Raw genomic sequence first — 18256 nt, 5'->3', positions numbered from 1 at the left:
ACCAACAAGTGCACTTTAATTCACACGCCTTGTTTGTTACAGACAAAAAGCAAGGCTTGCTGCTTAGATCTTTCTGCCTCTGAGATCTGTATAAACCCTGAGATTGATACAAAAGCCTCAGAGCAGAGTAGAACTCAGCTGTATGGTACATGCACAACATCGCTGGGCTCAGAGCATGCCTGGGGCTTCTAGATGCTTCCAGCAAAGAACTGCTACGGCGTGGGTTACAAAAGAAAAAGGGCAAATAACAGTCTGCAAATATTCCCTGAAAATATATCTGGAAACACGAGTTTTAAAAGGGTTTTCATGCACTTCTGAAAATCTGAGTCTTATGAATGCTGGTGTTAGAAAAGTTTACAGCAATATCGAAGTAGAGATATAAACAACTACTTTTACTCATGCCTGGTAAAATGTGTTTTGTTACAGATCTCAGCTTGTCACATTTAAGACCAGCAGCAGTTTTTTTCTAGGCTTGCTATTCATAAAGCCTGCTCCACATACTCAATGAGAACAAGTAAATACAACATTTAGAGCTTTTGTTCAAGTGTATATGATGTTAGAAGGAGAACAGTGGTGAAATACATAACAAGGTTTGCAGCACCATTTTTATAGTCAGTTATGCTCTGACAAATGCAGTCAGTCTGCTCACCAAACACTAAGGAGGTAGCAACATAAGAAAGCTGTTAGTCGTGCCCAGTAAGATAAGGTGGCTACGGCTGTTCCCATGCTCTTTTAACTGTGGGTGGATATTTCTTATGTAGAACTGAAGAGACTATGCAGGACTGCAGTCTGAAACACAAGATTTCTCATAAAAAGCCTTTGAAAGAGCTGGTGTTAGGAGCAGAAGGAACAGCAGAAACATCCCAGCAGCAACAAAAGGAAGCTCCATAACCTAAGAGGTAGTACAAGACACTTGGTCACTGAGGTCATCTTTCTGGGGGAGACCTAAGGACAGTCCTGCTTCTGGAAGGTGCCAGAGTCAACAGCATCTGAGGTAGATTCCCATAGCAAGGCACTAGACAAATCATGTCATGCTTCTGCCCACGGCAGCCTCTTGCAAAACACAGAAAAAAAAATCTTCAGGCTACCTATGAGCTTGTCAAGTACTTTTTATGCTTTAAATCAAGACATGTTATTTTGCCATTTCAGTACATGCCATATTCTTTTAAAAAGAATAAAAACAGTAAATAGCAAGAAATATCCAAGCCAACTGCACTGCACTAAAATGGCGTTATAAATTTTTTTCCCTCTTTTCACCTACTTGTCAATGGTTCCTTTCCTTTCCTCACAGCAAATCTGCCCCAGCCTACTCAAGATGAATTCTAGAGTCTTTCCAACACTTGGAATGAGAACTTAAGAGTTCTGATGCAAGACTGTAGGAAGCACTTTATCCATTGCTGTTACCTTACACATGGAGTCAAGATACCTGCAATTGCTTGAGTCCTTGAGAGTCACCGTGCAATCTTCCCCATACGTGACCAATCAAATCACGAGGAGTCAAATGCAAACAAGATGATTTTAGAAGCCCTAAGTAGCAAAGATGGTTTGAGAATAAGGTTTCAGCATATCCCTGTTGCTGGTGAAAAGTAACCATTCATGCCTATTCTTTGTTTAAGGTTTCCTAAGCTGATTGTTATGCATAATACTTTCATTACAACTTTGCAGGCAAGTCAGATACGAGTCTCCAGCTAGAGGTTTTTCCAAATGAAGAAAAGCACAAGCAAACAACACCAGCTCTGCCTGGAGTATTCCCATTTTTTAAAATACCATGAAAGAATAATTATACTCACCATCTACCAGGCCCCTGCCATGCTAACTGAGTTTATAAAACAAGTGAAATCCTGCTGGTGGCCCTGTATTGACAATAGGAAGTTATTCTGGAACTCCTGGATGCACCCTGCCTGCTTCCAGAGACCTGAGACTAACACAGTTAACTTGCATGAGCTGTGATCTGCTCTTTCCAGGCCCTCAGTATTTGGACCCACCACAAATGCTCTGCCAACAGTTGCAGCAAGTGAACAGCTGCTGTCACCTTAATCATAGGATCATAGAATTGTTAAGGTTGGAAAAGACTTCTAAACTCATCTAGTCCAACCATCCACTGACTACTAATGTTGCCCACGAACCATGTTCCTTAGTATCACTGTTTCTGTTTCAAAGCAGACAAAGGGGTTGTGTGTCTGTAGAAGTGCAAACACCTGTGTCCACACAAATACATCCCACCAAGGCCCTTGAAAGAAGTTTGCAACTAGAACTAACTTACTAGTTCAGTATAAACTCCACCTATGTTTCTTTCTTTGGCAAAAGCCATTCCGAAATGCCAAAGGAAAGAAATGTGAGTTAGAAAAAAGAGCTTGATTATAAAATATATTGCTATTTTGGATCTCAATCAAGAAACTCCCCTTTCTTTCCACTCCATTAGACTAAATTACCTGTAGCCTGACATCCCTTTCCAGTATGCCTTCCCGACAGCTGGACTGTAGAAATACAGCAGGGCTCTCTGAATGGAAGATAATTTTTAAACATACTTTAAGAGCAGGATTCAATTAGCCTTGAATTCAGTGAGTCAAAGACTCTGCATTTCAGACTTGATTACCTTTGGTAGAATTGCCCCAATCACTCCTGTGCTGGGGACCTACAGGCCCTTGACTGAAGAATGATCCAGGGATGGAACAAAGCCTTCCAACCATTTTAAGGGCACTGATATTTGTGGCTGTAGCCGCAAGGATCTTGTTTTGTAGAGAGAGCTGACCTTGGTAGTCTGTCTTGTTTTTGCAAAGACTTGTTTTGCAAGCAGCTGTTCCACTTGGGCTCTGCATCACATGTTGGTCGCGCGGGTACAGCATGCAAGTGGAACAAACCCTGCAGACCCTGGGGAGAAGCAGGAGAGAGGCTGCGGTGCGAGAGAGAGGAAAAGTGCCCCTTGAAGCAGGGGACGTCCTGCTGGCACTGCCTATCGCATCCACCGCTGGCATGGTCCTTCTCCCTCCTTTCCAACAGTTCTCTGTCTCTTAAGGGTCAATAAGTAAAAGTGCACTTAGGGAGTTTCTGCTTCCTGCTTACTGGGATTATTTAAAATGGATGCCTGTGTGTGTGTGTGTATGTATGTTGAATAGAACTTGTAACCCTCTGTGCTGCTCTGAGTGCATGGTTCACTTGCCTCTGCTCCGGAGACATCCTGTCTCTCAGATCCAACCGTACCCTGAAACAACTCCCCTTGCTGACGCTGCCCATGACATGCCATCTTCCCCTTCCTTAGACACACTGCTAGCATTATACTAGCATGTAGCCTCTTCCAGAGGACTTACCTGGCCTAATAGGAACTTCTTAGAGAGTTTCTTTAGTTGGGGGCAGGGGACTGGGAGGATTCTGGGTTATTTTTCAGTCGGTTCAGTCTCATTATCAGAGAATCATATAAACACAGAATGGCCTGGGTTGAAAAGGACCTCCAAGATCATCCAGTTTCAACCCCCCTGCTGAGCGCAGGGTCGCCAACCACTAGACCAGGCTGCCCAGAGCCACGTCCAGCCTGGCCTGGAATGCCTCCAGGGACGGGGCATCCACAGCCTCCTTGGGCAACCTGTTCCAGCTCCTCACCACCCTCTGAGTTAAAAATTTGAAAATCATGTTTTTCTGCAGGGTTTCTCACAGATGGAATAGCAGCAATAATAAGATAAGCATGAGAAGTACTCAAACCAGCACAAAAGACGCAAGTGTTGCTGGAGTATTCAAACAACAGCTTTTGGCTGAATGTGATTTTGGCTGGGTGCGGATCTCAGGCAGGCCGCTTCAGAGGACAGAAGCAAGAAAGCATTCAATCAACTTCACTGTCACTTCTTTTCCTAAGTTTCACTCCATAATAATGCAGCTTTGTAATTTCTTGCTTCTCACATACTGAATGAGATTGTAGTGCTTCCAAGACAAGATATTACTACACAATCAGTATCACTTTTCATTCTGGTAACAAAATAAACTTGTAAATCCAATCTTTGGCAAAACAGAGACGATTTAGAGATGAAATTTGTATGTGTTAAGACATAAGGACTGAAGTAACACACAGGGGAACATACACAGGAAATACAAATCCTTAAATCTTTTCTGAATCCTATAATTCCTTTTGGACACAGTTTTTTTTCACTTGGATAATCTCTTTCCACAGGATGTGGTTAGTACCAAATAGCCAGGTGACCACAGCATTATCAAATTCCAGCTGTTCCTTAATTCCTACTCTTTATCTGCTGAAGAAATGCCAATGATCCTAGAAGAAACCATCGCTTTCCATTTAATTACTCAGTCTTAGTGCACAATTACAGTTCTGTTAAGTGGTCCAAAACATGAATCTTTGTAGAAGTCAAAAGCATCCAAAATTCAAGCTAGCTCAAAGTGTCATAAAAATCTCATGCAGTCAAAAATGGAAGGTGCCTACAGGAAAACAAGCAACCAATCCCAAAAGCACAGGCAAGCTTTACTGTTATATGGTGGTATCTAGAACGCAGGTTTGGAGTGAAGAGGCATGTTCCTTCGTGGTCAAAAGGGATGCTTCATCAGTTGGCTCAGAGAGAACACTAATGATGTACACAAGCTATGCATTTGACTTTCACCAGAGCTGCTATAAAATCACACAGTTACAAAGAGACTTGAAAGAACAATTACACATCTGACATCACTCCCTCAGGAAGAGCATCACCCCACAACGTGCACGTATACTTCTTCACAGCACTTATTGGTGTACACAAAATTATTTACCTGTTACAATAGGATACGACTGTGGTCCAGGAACACTCGCTCCTAAATCTGCAGAAGTAGGGCTGGTTATATTGGCCTTCATGTCATCCAGTCCTCCAGCTAATGATGCCATGGCTGAGTATTCAGTTGCCTGGAAAAAGAAACAAAAGGCATTTTAGCAATAGTACATTTACTGTTCAGCAGTTTTGCCTGTATGGCAAATAGTAGTTGCAATGCAGGAACTCTAAAAGCTCTTGTTCAGTCAGATTGGCCAGTTTCAAAGGCAATAAATACATGGGCAGTGTAAACTGTAGTGTTAAGCAGTCAAAATAATAAATGGGTCTGTGCTTATCACTGATGTTCTTGGAAAACACCAAAAGGGACTTTCCTTGTAAAACAAAAGCCAAACTCATCACTACGGCACAAAGCTTTCCATAAAAAGGAAGTTTTGCAGAGCAAAGTGGGGGCTGCACCTGCCATGTAAGGTACAAGTGTACGTTTTCTGCTTCTCAGAGAAAACCATTAACTTGAACTCTCCTTAATTCAGTGGTGTCTTTGGAAGAGAAACACACTAACAAGCAGGTGGGAACCAGAATGTCCTGTTTCCCAGCTTCCCTTAGGCATACTTCATTTTCCCATAATTTCTTAAGAAGTTGAGTGCACTTAAATGAAAGTGTTTTATTAATGAATGGATTGGAGTCAAGTGTTTCAAAAGCTACATTATTTAAGAATGAATAACCTGACTGTTGTAAGGATGCTCTCGTTTCATGGGAATTCCTTAAGCACATCAGCAAAAGCTTCACTAACTGAGCACAGGTCCTCAGAAACCAGACTACTTCTGTCCTACAATCCTGTCAGTGTCCATGTAGCCATGACAGTCTACAGCAGTGAGGCCAGTCCACACATCCAGAAGCACTTCCATGCACATGGCAGAAAGCTCATCCTCATTAGTCATTTCCCCTAGTTTCTTATTAGCAGGATCATTCACACAAAACAAGGAAATTTCTTTTCAGTGTTCTCCTTTGCCTATTGCTGTTTTCACTAGTTTTAATCTTTTATTTGTGAGATACGTCCACCACAGTCAGAGGATTAGGACTTCAAGTGAAGAACAGGCAACAGGAACAGACAAAATTAATAAAAACTCCAAGGTTGATTCCCACCGTATCACTGCAGATGAAGTAATGAGTAATTACTTGAGCCTGCAGTGATTTTTTGAGCTACCAAATCAAAATGTTAACTTTATTATTTTTTTATGTAACTAAACCATTTCTTGAGTCAATACATCTTTCTCTCTTTGCAAGATTCTTTGAAGTGCAGAGAAGTCCATCATACAATTTGAGATTTGCCTCAAGCTGAGTGCTTCAGGCCAGGTGTACCTGTTTGTGTCTCTGTTACTCAGCTATTACTCAAGATGAAGAGAATTTATTAATAATTTATTATTAGCAGGTTTATACTGACAGAAGCACGTTTCATTTGAGGCCGCAATCTGTGTGAGGCACAAGTACGCTCGTCACCTTTAAAGATCTCCCATACAAACCTCTTCCAGATGAGTGTGGCAAATACCTTTTTGCCAGAAGGAATAGCTGCTGGCCACCCACTCTCTTCACCCTGTGCATGGGTCAGCACTGCAGCGTCCTTCAGATCAAAGAGACATGGGCCTGTTGGAGCATGCCCAGAGGAAGGACACAAAAATGATCCCAGGGCTGGAACACCTTGCCTATGAGGACAGGCTGAGAGAGCTGAGAGTGTTCAGCCTGGAGAAGAGGAGGCTCCGGGAGAGCTGGGAGCAGCCTGTCAGTATCTAAAGGGGGGCTATAAGAAAGAAGGGGACAGACTCTTCAGCAGGGTGTGCTGTGACAGGACAAGGGGAAACGGTTTCGCACTAAAAGAGGGCAGATTTAGACTGACTGTGAGGAAGAAGTCATTTACAATAAGGATGGTGAGGCACTGAAACAGGTTGCCCAGGGAGGTGGATGAAGCCCCATCCCTGGAGACACTCAAGGTCAGTCTGGACGGGGCTCTGAATGGGGTGTCCCTGTTCATTGCAGTGGAGTTGGACTAGATGACCTTTAAGGATCCCTTTCGACTCAGATGATTCTATGATTCTATGAAAGACTTCTCATCACGGACTAATCATGAAAAACTTGTCATCACCTTCTGCATTCCTTAATTGCATTAGATTTGTCCTCTTCCTCAGCCCTTTCCATTTCCACCCTCACATTTCCCTTGCCTTCATGAACCCAGTCTTCTTCCTCTGACATGCTTCCTCAGAGATATGCACTGTCCACATCTCTGCTTCAGCAGCAGTTCTGACACCTCTGCCCTTTGCAGCACAGTTCCTCATGCAGCACTCCTCTACAGCGATGCTTCCAGCCTGTCTCCTGCAGGTGCAACCACACAAAGCTCCTTCTTCTGGTCCTGCACCCTACCCAGAGCAATCACCACAGAAGCCCTGCCCAGTCTTCTCTGCGGCAGCCCTCCTGCTTCCTGCAGGGCCGCAGCAGGCTGCATGGCCACTGTCCTGCCCTTCAGTCCCTGCTCTGTGTGGAGCTGCCAGCTTTCCACACTGCTCCACACAGTCCTGTGTCTGCAGTCCTAACATCCCCCTGCATATGCGTATCTGGCATCCTGAAGCCCTGATCTGAAAACAGACCGGATTAATGAAAGCACAGCTGCAGTCTTGCAGAGACACCTCGTGTCTAGCCCCCTCACAGCCCAAAGGTGCCGTAGGGCCTGCTGCTCCTCACACACATCCAGCTGAGGCAGCACAGGCCTTTTCCATGCAAAATCCCTGCCACAAGAGCCTCAGGCGTGCTGCAAATGTCAAGACATCACAGCTTCCTTCAGTTTTGAGTTGCTAGTAACAAATCTAGGAGGAAACTGTAACAGGAATAGGTCTCAAACTTTAAGTGAAAACACCACATCAGTGAACTTGCTTTTATCAAGCTCTGAGGGATTTCACCTGTTTCAGCAACAAAAGCAAATAGCTAGAAGGGTATAGCACACTCTGCTGGGAGAAGGGACAATGGCATACCTGTGCCCCATGTCACCCTGCACAGGGAGAAGGAGCCTGATGAGCTCCAGAGATGGAGCCCAGCCTGCACCTGCTGCTGTGGAGGTGCAAAAATGGAATTTTCAAGGATTTTCCAGCAATCTCCCTGTTCTCATGGCAAAACCATGCCTGCATCCCTCCTCAGAGCCAGTAGCTGCTGCCCACTCCACAGCCAGGCTGACAAGCCACAGAAGGGCAACGAACCTCAGGCCACCACAGCAACTGCACACAAACCTGTTACTGCACTAGGCACTCACCAGCAGCAGACATGGGCTGAGTCCCAGCCTCACTGGACTCAACACCATCTCCTTGCAGACACATGGTACCAGGCAGAAGCGAGCCCCTGAACTGCCCCTGTAGTCACAGCACCTGCCATGAAGCAGCTGGGACATGGCCAGGGCCAGCACTAGGCTGATGCAGCAGCAGTGCAGGCAGCTTTGGGAAGAGAAGGAAGCATCCTGCTGCAGAAGGTGACTGCTGACAAGCTGAGACACTGAGCTCTGTGCTCAGCACTTTGCAGAGAGATCCCCTCCCGTGGTGCACATGGGTACACACGCAAGGCAGCAAGCAGCCTGAAGGGATGAATGCTGCAGCACAGGAGTCTCAGAACTGGCTCCTCCACCTCTACTTGCAAGTCAGCATTTGCATGACTGTGGGACCTGTCCCTGTGAAGCAGGAACCCTGGCCTGCTTGGTTGGTGAAAAAGTAAGAGTCAGGTGTTCAGTATCCTGGAAATTACCTGAAAAATGACTGCCTGCGGTTGTACCACGTACTGTCTCATCAGCATGGAGCACCACTGCCATAGCATGGAGGAGAGAAAACACAGACATGTGAAACGAGGAAAATATAAAAGAAGAGACCGAGGACAAACCGAAAGGACAGGCAAGACTCGTGTGTGTTCTGCCCCGTGCTCTCAGCTCGGGAGGACAGGGAGCTAGTAGAGGGGCTGGGGCAGAGGAGAGAGAGGAGCTCAGCGCGCACAGGAGTGCACTGCCACGTGCAAGAGTGCCCACACTGCACCTTCCTTCCCTGCCAGTTGTTACTGCGGGGTGCAGATGGGTGGGGTTCTGCTCTGCTAGAAGTTTCACATCCATCTTTGTTTCAAAGGCTTTATTTCCAAATATTTCCTCCACAGTCACCTCTGCACCAGAACCAGGATGTGCCATCTGCTGGTGCCTCCTCTCACATGGCGCTGGGAAGACACTGTGACACCCAGATACCTGGGAGTTGCCGTTTGAAATCTCTCTCAAGTACTGTCCCATTTGTTTTATGGAAGGGGAAACTGACATAGCCCAACATACATCGGAATCACTGTGCCAGCGGCTACTTTCCATAAGTCACCGTGGCCTGGAAAAACAACTGGAGCGTGAGCTCGGTGTCACTGCGCAGGAACTGCGCCACGCACAGTGCAAGGGCCCGCAGTGGGAAGGGCATCCTCCACACTCCACATAGCACATCTTGTCAGCAGCCCATGAGGATGTGAATACGTGAGGAGCAGGAAGAAATAACCAACTTTTATTAGTATCTTACAGCCTTTAGCAGAAAACACAGGAAACTTCCCCTGCACCCACAGCACCTCCACTGCCCTGGGTTTCTCAGCCGCAAACCAAGAGGGACAGCCTCAGCCAGGAAGTGACAGAGCCTCCCAAACCACAGCATCCTACGGGAGCCCTCTGCACAGCCCTGTCCCTCACTCCCCGCTTTACCTGCAGGAGATATGCTGTGGCACAGGAGACAGATGTGGGGTGGGGGAGGTGATGGGTGCGTGGTGGGTGAAGCGGTATGGGAGCATTGGGTACTGTTCTCAAATAATATAAGCAGTGTCAGAAGGCATGCTCTTGCATCTCCTAAGGCACTACGGTTAAGTGGTGAGATACCCCATCGCTGACTTCACTCTGCACTTTTTATAGCAAAGGTGCCAGTGTGTAATTTACCAGGTCAGCATACCCTGAACAAACAGCAGTTTTCTCTTTGAGGTACACTCAGAAGCTTATTCTAAATTAGCAGACAAAGATGGGCATATAGTAGTGGGGAACAAGACCAGTCCCTAGCACAGCCTACTGGGGTCCAGGATGGGAAACCCGCAGAGGGAACACTGAGGCTCTGCTGTGCCAGGGGCTGGGTTAGCACAGCAGCAGTGCTTTCTTCTTCTGCTCAGTTTTCCAAATCACACCTGCAAAAAACACAAGCAGGAATAAAGCAGCATGTCTTGTGCCTTTCTGCTACTCGAGTGGCCACCTGCAGACCAGTGGTGTTGCTTGGCATGCAGCAGCAAACAGAACCCCAGCCTGACAAGGCAGTGGCTTGGACTTGGCACAACCCCAGCTCGGGGCTGCAGGACTTGGCTCTCCCTCTGCACTGCCCACATGCGCAGCCCTCCTCTCCCTCAGCAAACCAGCTGGCAGTGGGATGGAAATGGTGCTTTTCCTCATCTGAGATCTGAAGTTAAGGTAGTGCTGTCTGCGAGGCTACTCGGCCCAGGCTGCAGCCACCAAACCCCTGCTAAGCCCTGAGGGCAGCAGCAGGCTCACACTTCACATATCCAAGTCATCCTATCCCAACACTTCCAAAATCAATACAGAAAGGCAGAACTGGCCAACACCTGGAAGGCTCTGCAGCAAAACCCCAACGTCAGCCTCACAAAGAGTAAAGATCCATAACATTAGGTATGGTTCAGAGAGCTTAATCCAAAGCAATTCTAATTAATCTCCCCGGGCTTCCAGGAACTTGGTGCCACACTTAGCTGCACGGCCACTAGAGCTATTCCCTCTCAAATTTTATGGGAATGGAAAATTAATTCTTAAGTCCTCCTCCTCGACCACCCCGGACCTGAACTAGGAAGGGATCTGAGCAGCCATACATCACAGCCTCGTCACTGCTGCCCCACCAGCCCCCCCCATTCTGTCACTCACACGTTTCCAGCCCTATCCACCACTACCACGGGGACTAATTCTGCCTTGGAGTAACACCCATCTACGTGGCTAATTGGAGCTGAGCTCCAGTTTCTCTTTGGTTTTGGCAGTGTTTGACTTCTACTCCCTTAAACGGCATGAAAATTTTATTTCAGCGACACAGCCTTGTTTCCTTTGTGTAAATAGAATATTTCTAAAACTCTCTTTCTCAAAACATACATGTTTTCTAAAAAATGAACAGCCGTGTTTCTTTTAACCTAAATCCAATTAGGATTGTGTAAATCCCCAGAGATTCTTCTAAAAATAGGGGAAATTAGCGCACCCCGCCATGGACACGTTTCCCCTCATACGTCAGAATAATTGACTGGCTTTTGACCTAAATCTTCAGATTATCTGCATGTGGGAAACTCTACGCTACATGTTACTTCTCCACAGCGAGATCCATAAACAGATGCAGCCATTCTCAGATTTTCCAAAGGGATTCCCAAATCCAATCTAAACGCCTAGAATTTACCTGTTTTTCCTTTATACATATAAATAGCTGCATTTCCATTTGCTCTTTGTTTCTCATTTTCATTTTCTTCTAATATCTGCATGTAAATGTCTGAAAATAGCATCTGTAATTGAAGATTATGAAGTATAGCCAGCTCCTGACAGTCCACTAAGGAAGATGGATTATCCTCATTTTTCTGTAAATTTTGTCAATTTTGGAATTCATAAGCTATCAACACTGATCAAAATGTGAACACACAGCTGTGTCAAAGGAAAGGCGCAAGGACGCGGTGCTCCCACATTCCTGCAGAGCTGCCTCTGCTGGCCCTCCCCCGAGCACAGCGCAGGGATTGCTCCCAGCTTCTCGCAGTGTTCACCCCCTCAAAAAATTCAAATAAATTGGAAGTACGAAAATTCTCTGCCACGTTGATTCAAATCACAAAGCATAATTTATTGCGCGTTCTCTCTTTTTATTTATCCCTAAGTAGTAAACACGATTTCCATTTGGGGGGTTCGTTATGTTCCACTCCTACCAGACAATCACGGCGCAGTTGAGGCAATTGTTTAGCCTCTTCCTCTCAATTTTCCCATTACTGGGAGTAAGTACTGTTGGGACTCTTTAATAGCCCGACTGCAGCCCATATCAATAACAGATGAGGTTTAATCGTCCAATACAAAAATTATTTAGGCTCGGTAAGGACATTCAATGTCATTTGCATAATGGCATTCCTATCCTGAGCACCTAACCCATCGTGCATAAACAAGGCCCCAGGACTATAAATAATAATAAATCATGACGCCCATGCTCCTTTTGCTGTAATAGGAGCCTCTCTTTGTAGAAATTATTTCAGCAGGAAATGGGCACTGCAATGTTAAAGACATGGCATTCGCAGACCAGTAAATTACACACGCACCCTCCTCAGGGGCTGCCCACAGTGAGCAAGAAAGCCCTGTGAAACAGCAGCACAGAAAGCAGCCAGCACTTGTGGCTGGAATCCTTCCTTCTTCTGTTGTGTCGGTTGCTATTCTTGTTATTTTTTAAGCAGAGCTGGCAAATTAAACAAAACCCAGGTCTGATTAGCTTGCACTGTGCCTGGGCATGAGTATGCAGGGCTGACCGACTTCATTTCGGACGTGCGTGGTGTCCTGTCTCCAGCCTCAGAGACTAGCTAGAACAAACAGCAAGAAGCAGTTACTTCTGACAAAAATGAGTACTGTTTCAGAAGACAGTATTTTGGAATAGTTCAGCTGGAAGAGACCAACAGAGATCACCTAGTTCTTCAGGGCTAGCCAAAAATAACCATGTGCCTCAAGCAGTGATGAGCACAGGAACCAGCCGCCTCTCTGGACGCCTGCTCCGGTGCTTGGCCACCATTGTGGTGAGAAAATGTCTCCCAGCGTCCAGTCTGACTCCCCCTGGTGCAGCTCTGTGCAGAGGTCACCTCCTGGCCTCAGTTCAAAGCAGCCTATCCTCAGCAATGTGCAGGTGAGCACCACTGTGCTGGGCACTCTGCAGAGCTCCTGGGCGGGCTGAGGGGGTAAAGCAGGGACTGCCCAGGGAAAGCAGCGTGGGGCAGGGTTGGCTGAGCCATGAGGATGGCCACCAGGGTCCGGGGCCTGCCAGGCCTCGGCACCTGCTGCACGGCCCAGAGACACAGGGCACCCACAGCCCCAGTGCTTGCTTCCTCAGGAGGGAACAGTATCCCTACTCCAGAGCTTCCTAGGGCCCTTAAAGGGTAGGTCAGCTGTGCAGTCAGACCTGGCCACTCTGTAACCTGCAGAGAGGTGCCCCTGCCGCCCAGCGTGATGCCCACAGCAGCACCACTGCCTCACAAAGCAAACTCTGCTGAACCCTGCCTATCTCTCACACTCATCATCCTTGAACTTCTTTTGGAAGGTTTTCTGGGCAGAAAGCAAAGGCCTAAGAGCACAAGATGTTTTTTAACCAAGCCCTTCACAGCTCAATAGAAGCACCTTTCATTTGGCTGAGGCAGAGAAGACCAGCAGAGCGCCCTTCCTACTGGTTTGTAAGCAGGAGTCTCCAAGCAAAATGAGAAAGGCAGTCTAAAAACACACAGACACACGTTTCAGTGATCTGCAGGAGCTTTGCAGTTTTCAGACTCACCAGGCAAACAATCGCTTGAAGGAACAGTGAGAGGACAGCAGAGGTGACAGCTGATCTCTGCTTTTGATGTGATTAGCATCTCCGGACACGTACCCTCAGTTGCCCATTTCTCTACAGCTCTTTCCTCTCTCAGTATAAACACTGTTAAGTTTATACAGAAACAGCTACTTACTCTGTTACACACTTGCCTTTGTTAGCACAAAGCTAACAAACATGTCCAGGCTCCAAGCTCATCAAAGGTATTTTCACAATCCCTGCACAGGTTCTTTCCCACCACCTAAATGCCAGAGCTGCCTGTTTAACCCAGCAGGCAGCTCAGCACCATACAGCCATGATGAGAATCAGAAAACAAGATAAAACTCATGGGTTGAAATAAGGGCAGCTTAACAGGACAGAAACTGAAGGGAAATGAGTAATAATAGAACATACAAAGCAAGTGATGCACGATGCTGACCCCACTGACTGATGCCCAACCAGTTCCCAAGGAGCACACACACACCAGCCACCACCACTGCCACTTTTTTAGTCTTGCATGACAGTGTATGGTATGGAATACTCCTTTGGCCAGGTGGGGCCAGTTGTCCCGGCTCTGTTCCTTCCCAGCTCCTTGTGACCCCCAGGCTCTCGCTGGCAGGGCAGTATGGGAAGATGACACGTCCTTGACTTGTGTAAGCACTACTCTGCAGCAACTGAAACAAGCTAAAATAAAGTTTTACTTACTGAAGAGTACAAAGTTTTCCTAACACGTTTTCAGGAGCCTCTCACTGGCCATTTCTTAGCAGCAGCAGCATCCTGACTCGTTGCCCACACCCAACAATGTGGGCATCCTCCCTCCCATCCTCCCCCGTCCCTCTCCTCTCTCAGAGGGATTCCCTCATTTTCTCCTTTCCAGATTTTGCCATGAGTTCATGCAGGGCCCTTCTTGTAACTTGTTCCTTCCCTACATCTCATGAATCATCTCTATCCCTGCACAAATGAAATGACCACATTGCTGTTACCGTTGTCAGCAGCTTCTATCATTCTACACAGAGTAGAACAGAAGCACAGCACTGAAAAGGAGCATTGACTTAAAGTAACACATTCAGTGCTGATGGAATAGAATCATAGAATCATAGAATCCTTAGAGTTGGAAGGGACCTTTAAAGGTCATTTAGTCCATCTCCCCTGCAATGAACAGGGACATCCACAGCTCCATGAGGTTGCCCAGGGCCTGATCCACACTCGCCTTGAAAGTCTCCAGGGACGGGGCATCCACCACATCTCTGGGCAACCTGTTCCAGTGCCTCACTACCCTCACTGTAACAGACTTTTTCCTTATATGCAACCTAAATCTCCCCTCTTTTGAGCTTGAAGCCATTTTCCCTTGTTCTATCACCACAGACCCTGCTCAAGAGTCTGTCCCCTTCTTTCCTGTTGCTTCCCTTCAGATACTGACAGGCCGCTCTCAGGTCACCTCGTGGCCTTCTCTACTCCAGGCTGCACAGCCCCAGCTCTCAGCCTGTCCTTGTAGGAGAGGTGTTTAGCAGTTGTGGTTTCTTTTAAACCAAGTTCATAATCATTTTGTGACACTTGTCACAAGACACTACCAAAACACATTGTCTTTCATGATTCTGAAAGGAACTAGACACTTTCATCAACAACAGTGACGATTTCAGCCAATGGAGGAGGGAAGATGTATAATCCTCCTCTTACAGTGGCTCTCTTGCTTCCACTGAGGCATCTCGGTACAGAAGAAGATGCAACTTGCTGCATGCGTTCTCCTCAGTATATCCCTACTGTGTAATGTAAAGCAGAAATATGATGGCACACTGTGAATGTGCATGAGGTTTACATCTATGTTACTAGGTATTTTTAATCTATCAAATTGACTGCTCCAGACATTTGAGATGTCTTGTGCACATCATAAGAGCAACATCTGTATTTTTTTTACACTTTCAGAGGACCTACCTCAAGGTATTTCATAAATGCTGTCTCAGATAGTCACCCAGTACTCCTTTTGTAAAGCTGTCTGTATTATACAGATGAAGAGACTCGATGTTGTGAAGGTAATCACCAAATATCCAAAAGAGACCACAAGATACAGCTGATCCCCTTCCTGCCGCCTCTGTCTGAACAATCTCTTAGAAAAAGCAAGGTCATAGCAGACAGTATTAAGAGCAGACAATCTAATAATGCAGAAAATACCATAGGGTCCAGAATGAAATTCATATGTTTTTGCTATGTGACTTCTCTGCCCCAGATTTTTGCTTGTATGGCATCTCTTGGGATTCTGGCAGCAGCTCACAGTTTTCCTGTGTTTCATCTGTGTGCAGTAAATGGATTACAAAACAGTAGCCAAAATGTTGTAGCTCCAGGTACACTTAATTTCCATCCAGATGAGGACCAAGAGGGAAAGTCACAAACTTTGTAGTATTTTGTGGCATGCTGCAAAGTTAAAGCTGAGGAAAATAACTTAAACCCACAAACTCCTGACTCAGGGCACTTTGAAAGCTGGACACTCACATGCGTTCTTTGTTTCCTAAAAGATGTTCTTTATTTTTTTTTGTATTTGCATTCCAGATGTACCTCTGCTGGTCTGAAGTGCTTACAGGCTGCTGGTTTACGATAAAAAGACTGCAGCTCAGCAAGCAGAATGACACCCACAGCCTAGCAATGCTTGAGGGCTTGCACGTCCTCACTCCTGTGAACAACTCTTGAGGGACTGCCAGAGTCCCAGAGATGACATGCTTTCATGAAATATTCTAGTTTCTACCATTTTTTTTTCTGTTAGAAAGACTGGTTCAAATAGGTAATCACCATTTTGCTGCTAGAATATCAACAAGGCTGAAGACATCCAAGTACTTCATGAGCATTAAAACATCCCAACAAGACAACAGTTTCAGAAAACCAGAAGGAAACCCCACTATTCATATGACCCAAACATCTCTACCTTGCTCAGTGCTGCCCCGTGTTTTCATGTTGGAAGTATATTTGGGAGTCATATTCTTTACAATGACAAGAGCCAGAGAGCAACTGCTTGCCTGAATAAAAACATGGATGTGAGATCTTTGCCTTCAAGAAAATCTTCCATCAGCGTAAAGCCTCACAAGCTACCAACTTGAAAAACACTCCTCAGCCTCTTAATTTGATGACAGCTTATGGTCTACCTTAATTTTACCCTCACTTAATCATGTATTTTACCTACTCAGACAAAGCCATGCAACTATTCAAATACTCTCAATTAAAACACTGTTCAGTGAGTTCCGTTTCTCTGCCTGGCTCCCTTCAGCACCACCCACTTCGGGAAGGCATCATCCCACTTTCAACACGATATGGATATACCACCCATTCAGTGTTCCTAAGCCTTACATTAACCCTGACATCCAAGAGCTGCTTCCATCTCTGAGCTCCTAAAGAAATCCACAGGTGTCTGCAGGATAAATCTCTCCCCACACCACCTTTAGGGAGGCAAGTCCTGTCATTCCCACTTCCCCACCAGAAAAAAAAAATCCCCCCTTAGCTTCTAGCTTGTGTGAAATAATACCTGTCATTTGGATTTTTCTCTGTACATGATTTGTCTGAACTCCTGCTTCTCTGTGGTTGATGTTAGTCAATTTTATTTTCAAGGAGAGGAGAGGGACTGAAACCATTCCCTTACATGTCAAGCTAATCTCTTCAGGTAAGAGTTCTCCTCAGTTCAGGTTAATTATTTTTTTCAGTTCAGTAAATTCTGCTGCCATGCAATTTTTAAGGAGCCACTATTCACAATAACAGAGAGGAATTTTGAAACTTGCTTTATTTCTGAAAGTGGTTCAGCTCAGTAATTCCTTAATGTCATCATACAATCTCTTTTGTGGTTGGTTTCATTCAACTATGGCAGTCTTCTTGGAATCCAGCAACTGCTCTGAAAGAGCTGCTTAGGCTCATGCTGTACTCCACAGATGGAGAAAGGTCCTTCACCCCCGCCAGCTCTCCAACTCATTCTCAGTACAATTTTCATGTTTTCCAGTGCAACGATGCATGAGTTGCAACATAAAAGCTGGAAAGAACTGCAAATGGCTGGACATCAATGTCTTTGGATAATTCAGGATGGAAGGAACACTTAAAAGCGCATGTTGGTGGGGGAAGCTGAGAGACTCAAAAGCGTCTCAAAGCAGAGCCAGCCACTGAGTCAGACCAGATCACTCGGGGATTTAAACAGCTGCACCTTGAAAACTGCTGTGGATGGAGACTGCACAATTCCCAGAGTGACCTCCTCACCGCTAGACAGTCCCCAGGGTGAAAAAGTGCTTCCTTGCAGCCTGAGCCTCTCCGGTGACACTTCATGCCCGCTGTCTTGTACTGCTATCCTGCACTGCTGAGAAACCCTTTACCACACTGAGATCTCCAGTTCTCCGTGAGCTTTGCAAAGAACACTCCTAGAAATGCCTGTGCTGATTAAAGTGACAGACAGATTTAGAGAAAGCCCACAGAATGAGCTTAAAACAGCAGTGATTTCTAAACCAATGGGTGGAAATTGCATTTGGGTCTATTCAAGCCTGTAGGATCTACACATTTGCTGGAGACCAGGAAAAGAAGTTTTGTTCCCATTCTTCAAATTCTAATGCAAACCCCTTCCATTCAGTTACAAGGCAAGCAGGCATTACATTAAATAATTACACAGGCAGGTGTGTTTACCTATAGATTCCTCTTTCCTCCATCTACCATTTTTCAAATGGAAAAATATTACATGAGTAGATTTTATGCTTATAAGTAATATTAAAAATCTCATGAGTGGCCAGTACACCACAGCTCTCCTTCAGCTCATGGACAGAGTCTGCTATTAGCCTGGCTACTGTCTATATCCTTTCTTGTAACAACAGTCTCAATTATCTGTCTACTGATGATATGAAACCTTGGGAGGAAAGCTTTGCTAAAGGTATGATCTTTTATTTAAAATATTCTGAAATAATAGCCTTCATTTCTTGCCCT

The 18256-nt window shown here is 45.7% G+C and overlaps 1 protein-coding gene across 1 annotated transcript in view; it reads right to left on the bottom strand.

The window, feature by feature from the left end:
* Positions 1–18256, bottom strand: part of PAX5 (paired box 5) — a 122888-nt gene that overhangs the window by 55818 nt on the left and 48814 nt on the right. Inside the window, exon 7 of the mRNA XM_021380143.1 lies at positions 4747–4876. Coding sequence (XP_021235818.1) covers positions 4747–4876 — 130 coding nt within the window. The remainder of the gene's footprint in view (positions 1–4746; positions 4877–18256) is intronic.

The sequence above is a fragment of the Numida meleagris genome, chromosome Z, assembly GCF_002078875.1.
Source record: "Numida meleagris isolate 19003 breed g44 Domestic line chromosome Z, NumMel1.0, whole genome shotgun sequence".
NCBI classification, from domain to species: domain Eukaryota; kingdom Metazoa; phylum Chordata; class Aves; order Galliformes; family Numididae; genus Numida; species Numida meleagris.
This window is presented reverse-complemented; position numbering and strand designations above follow the sequence as displayed.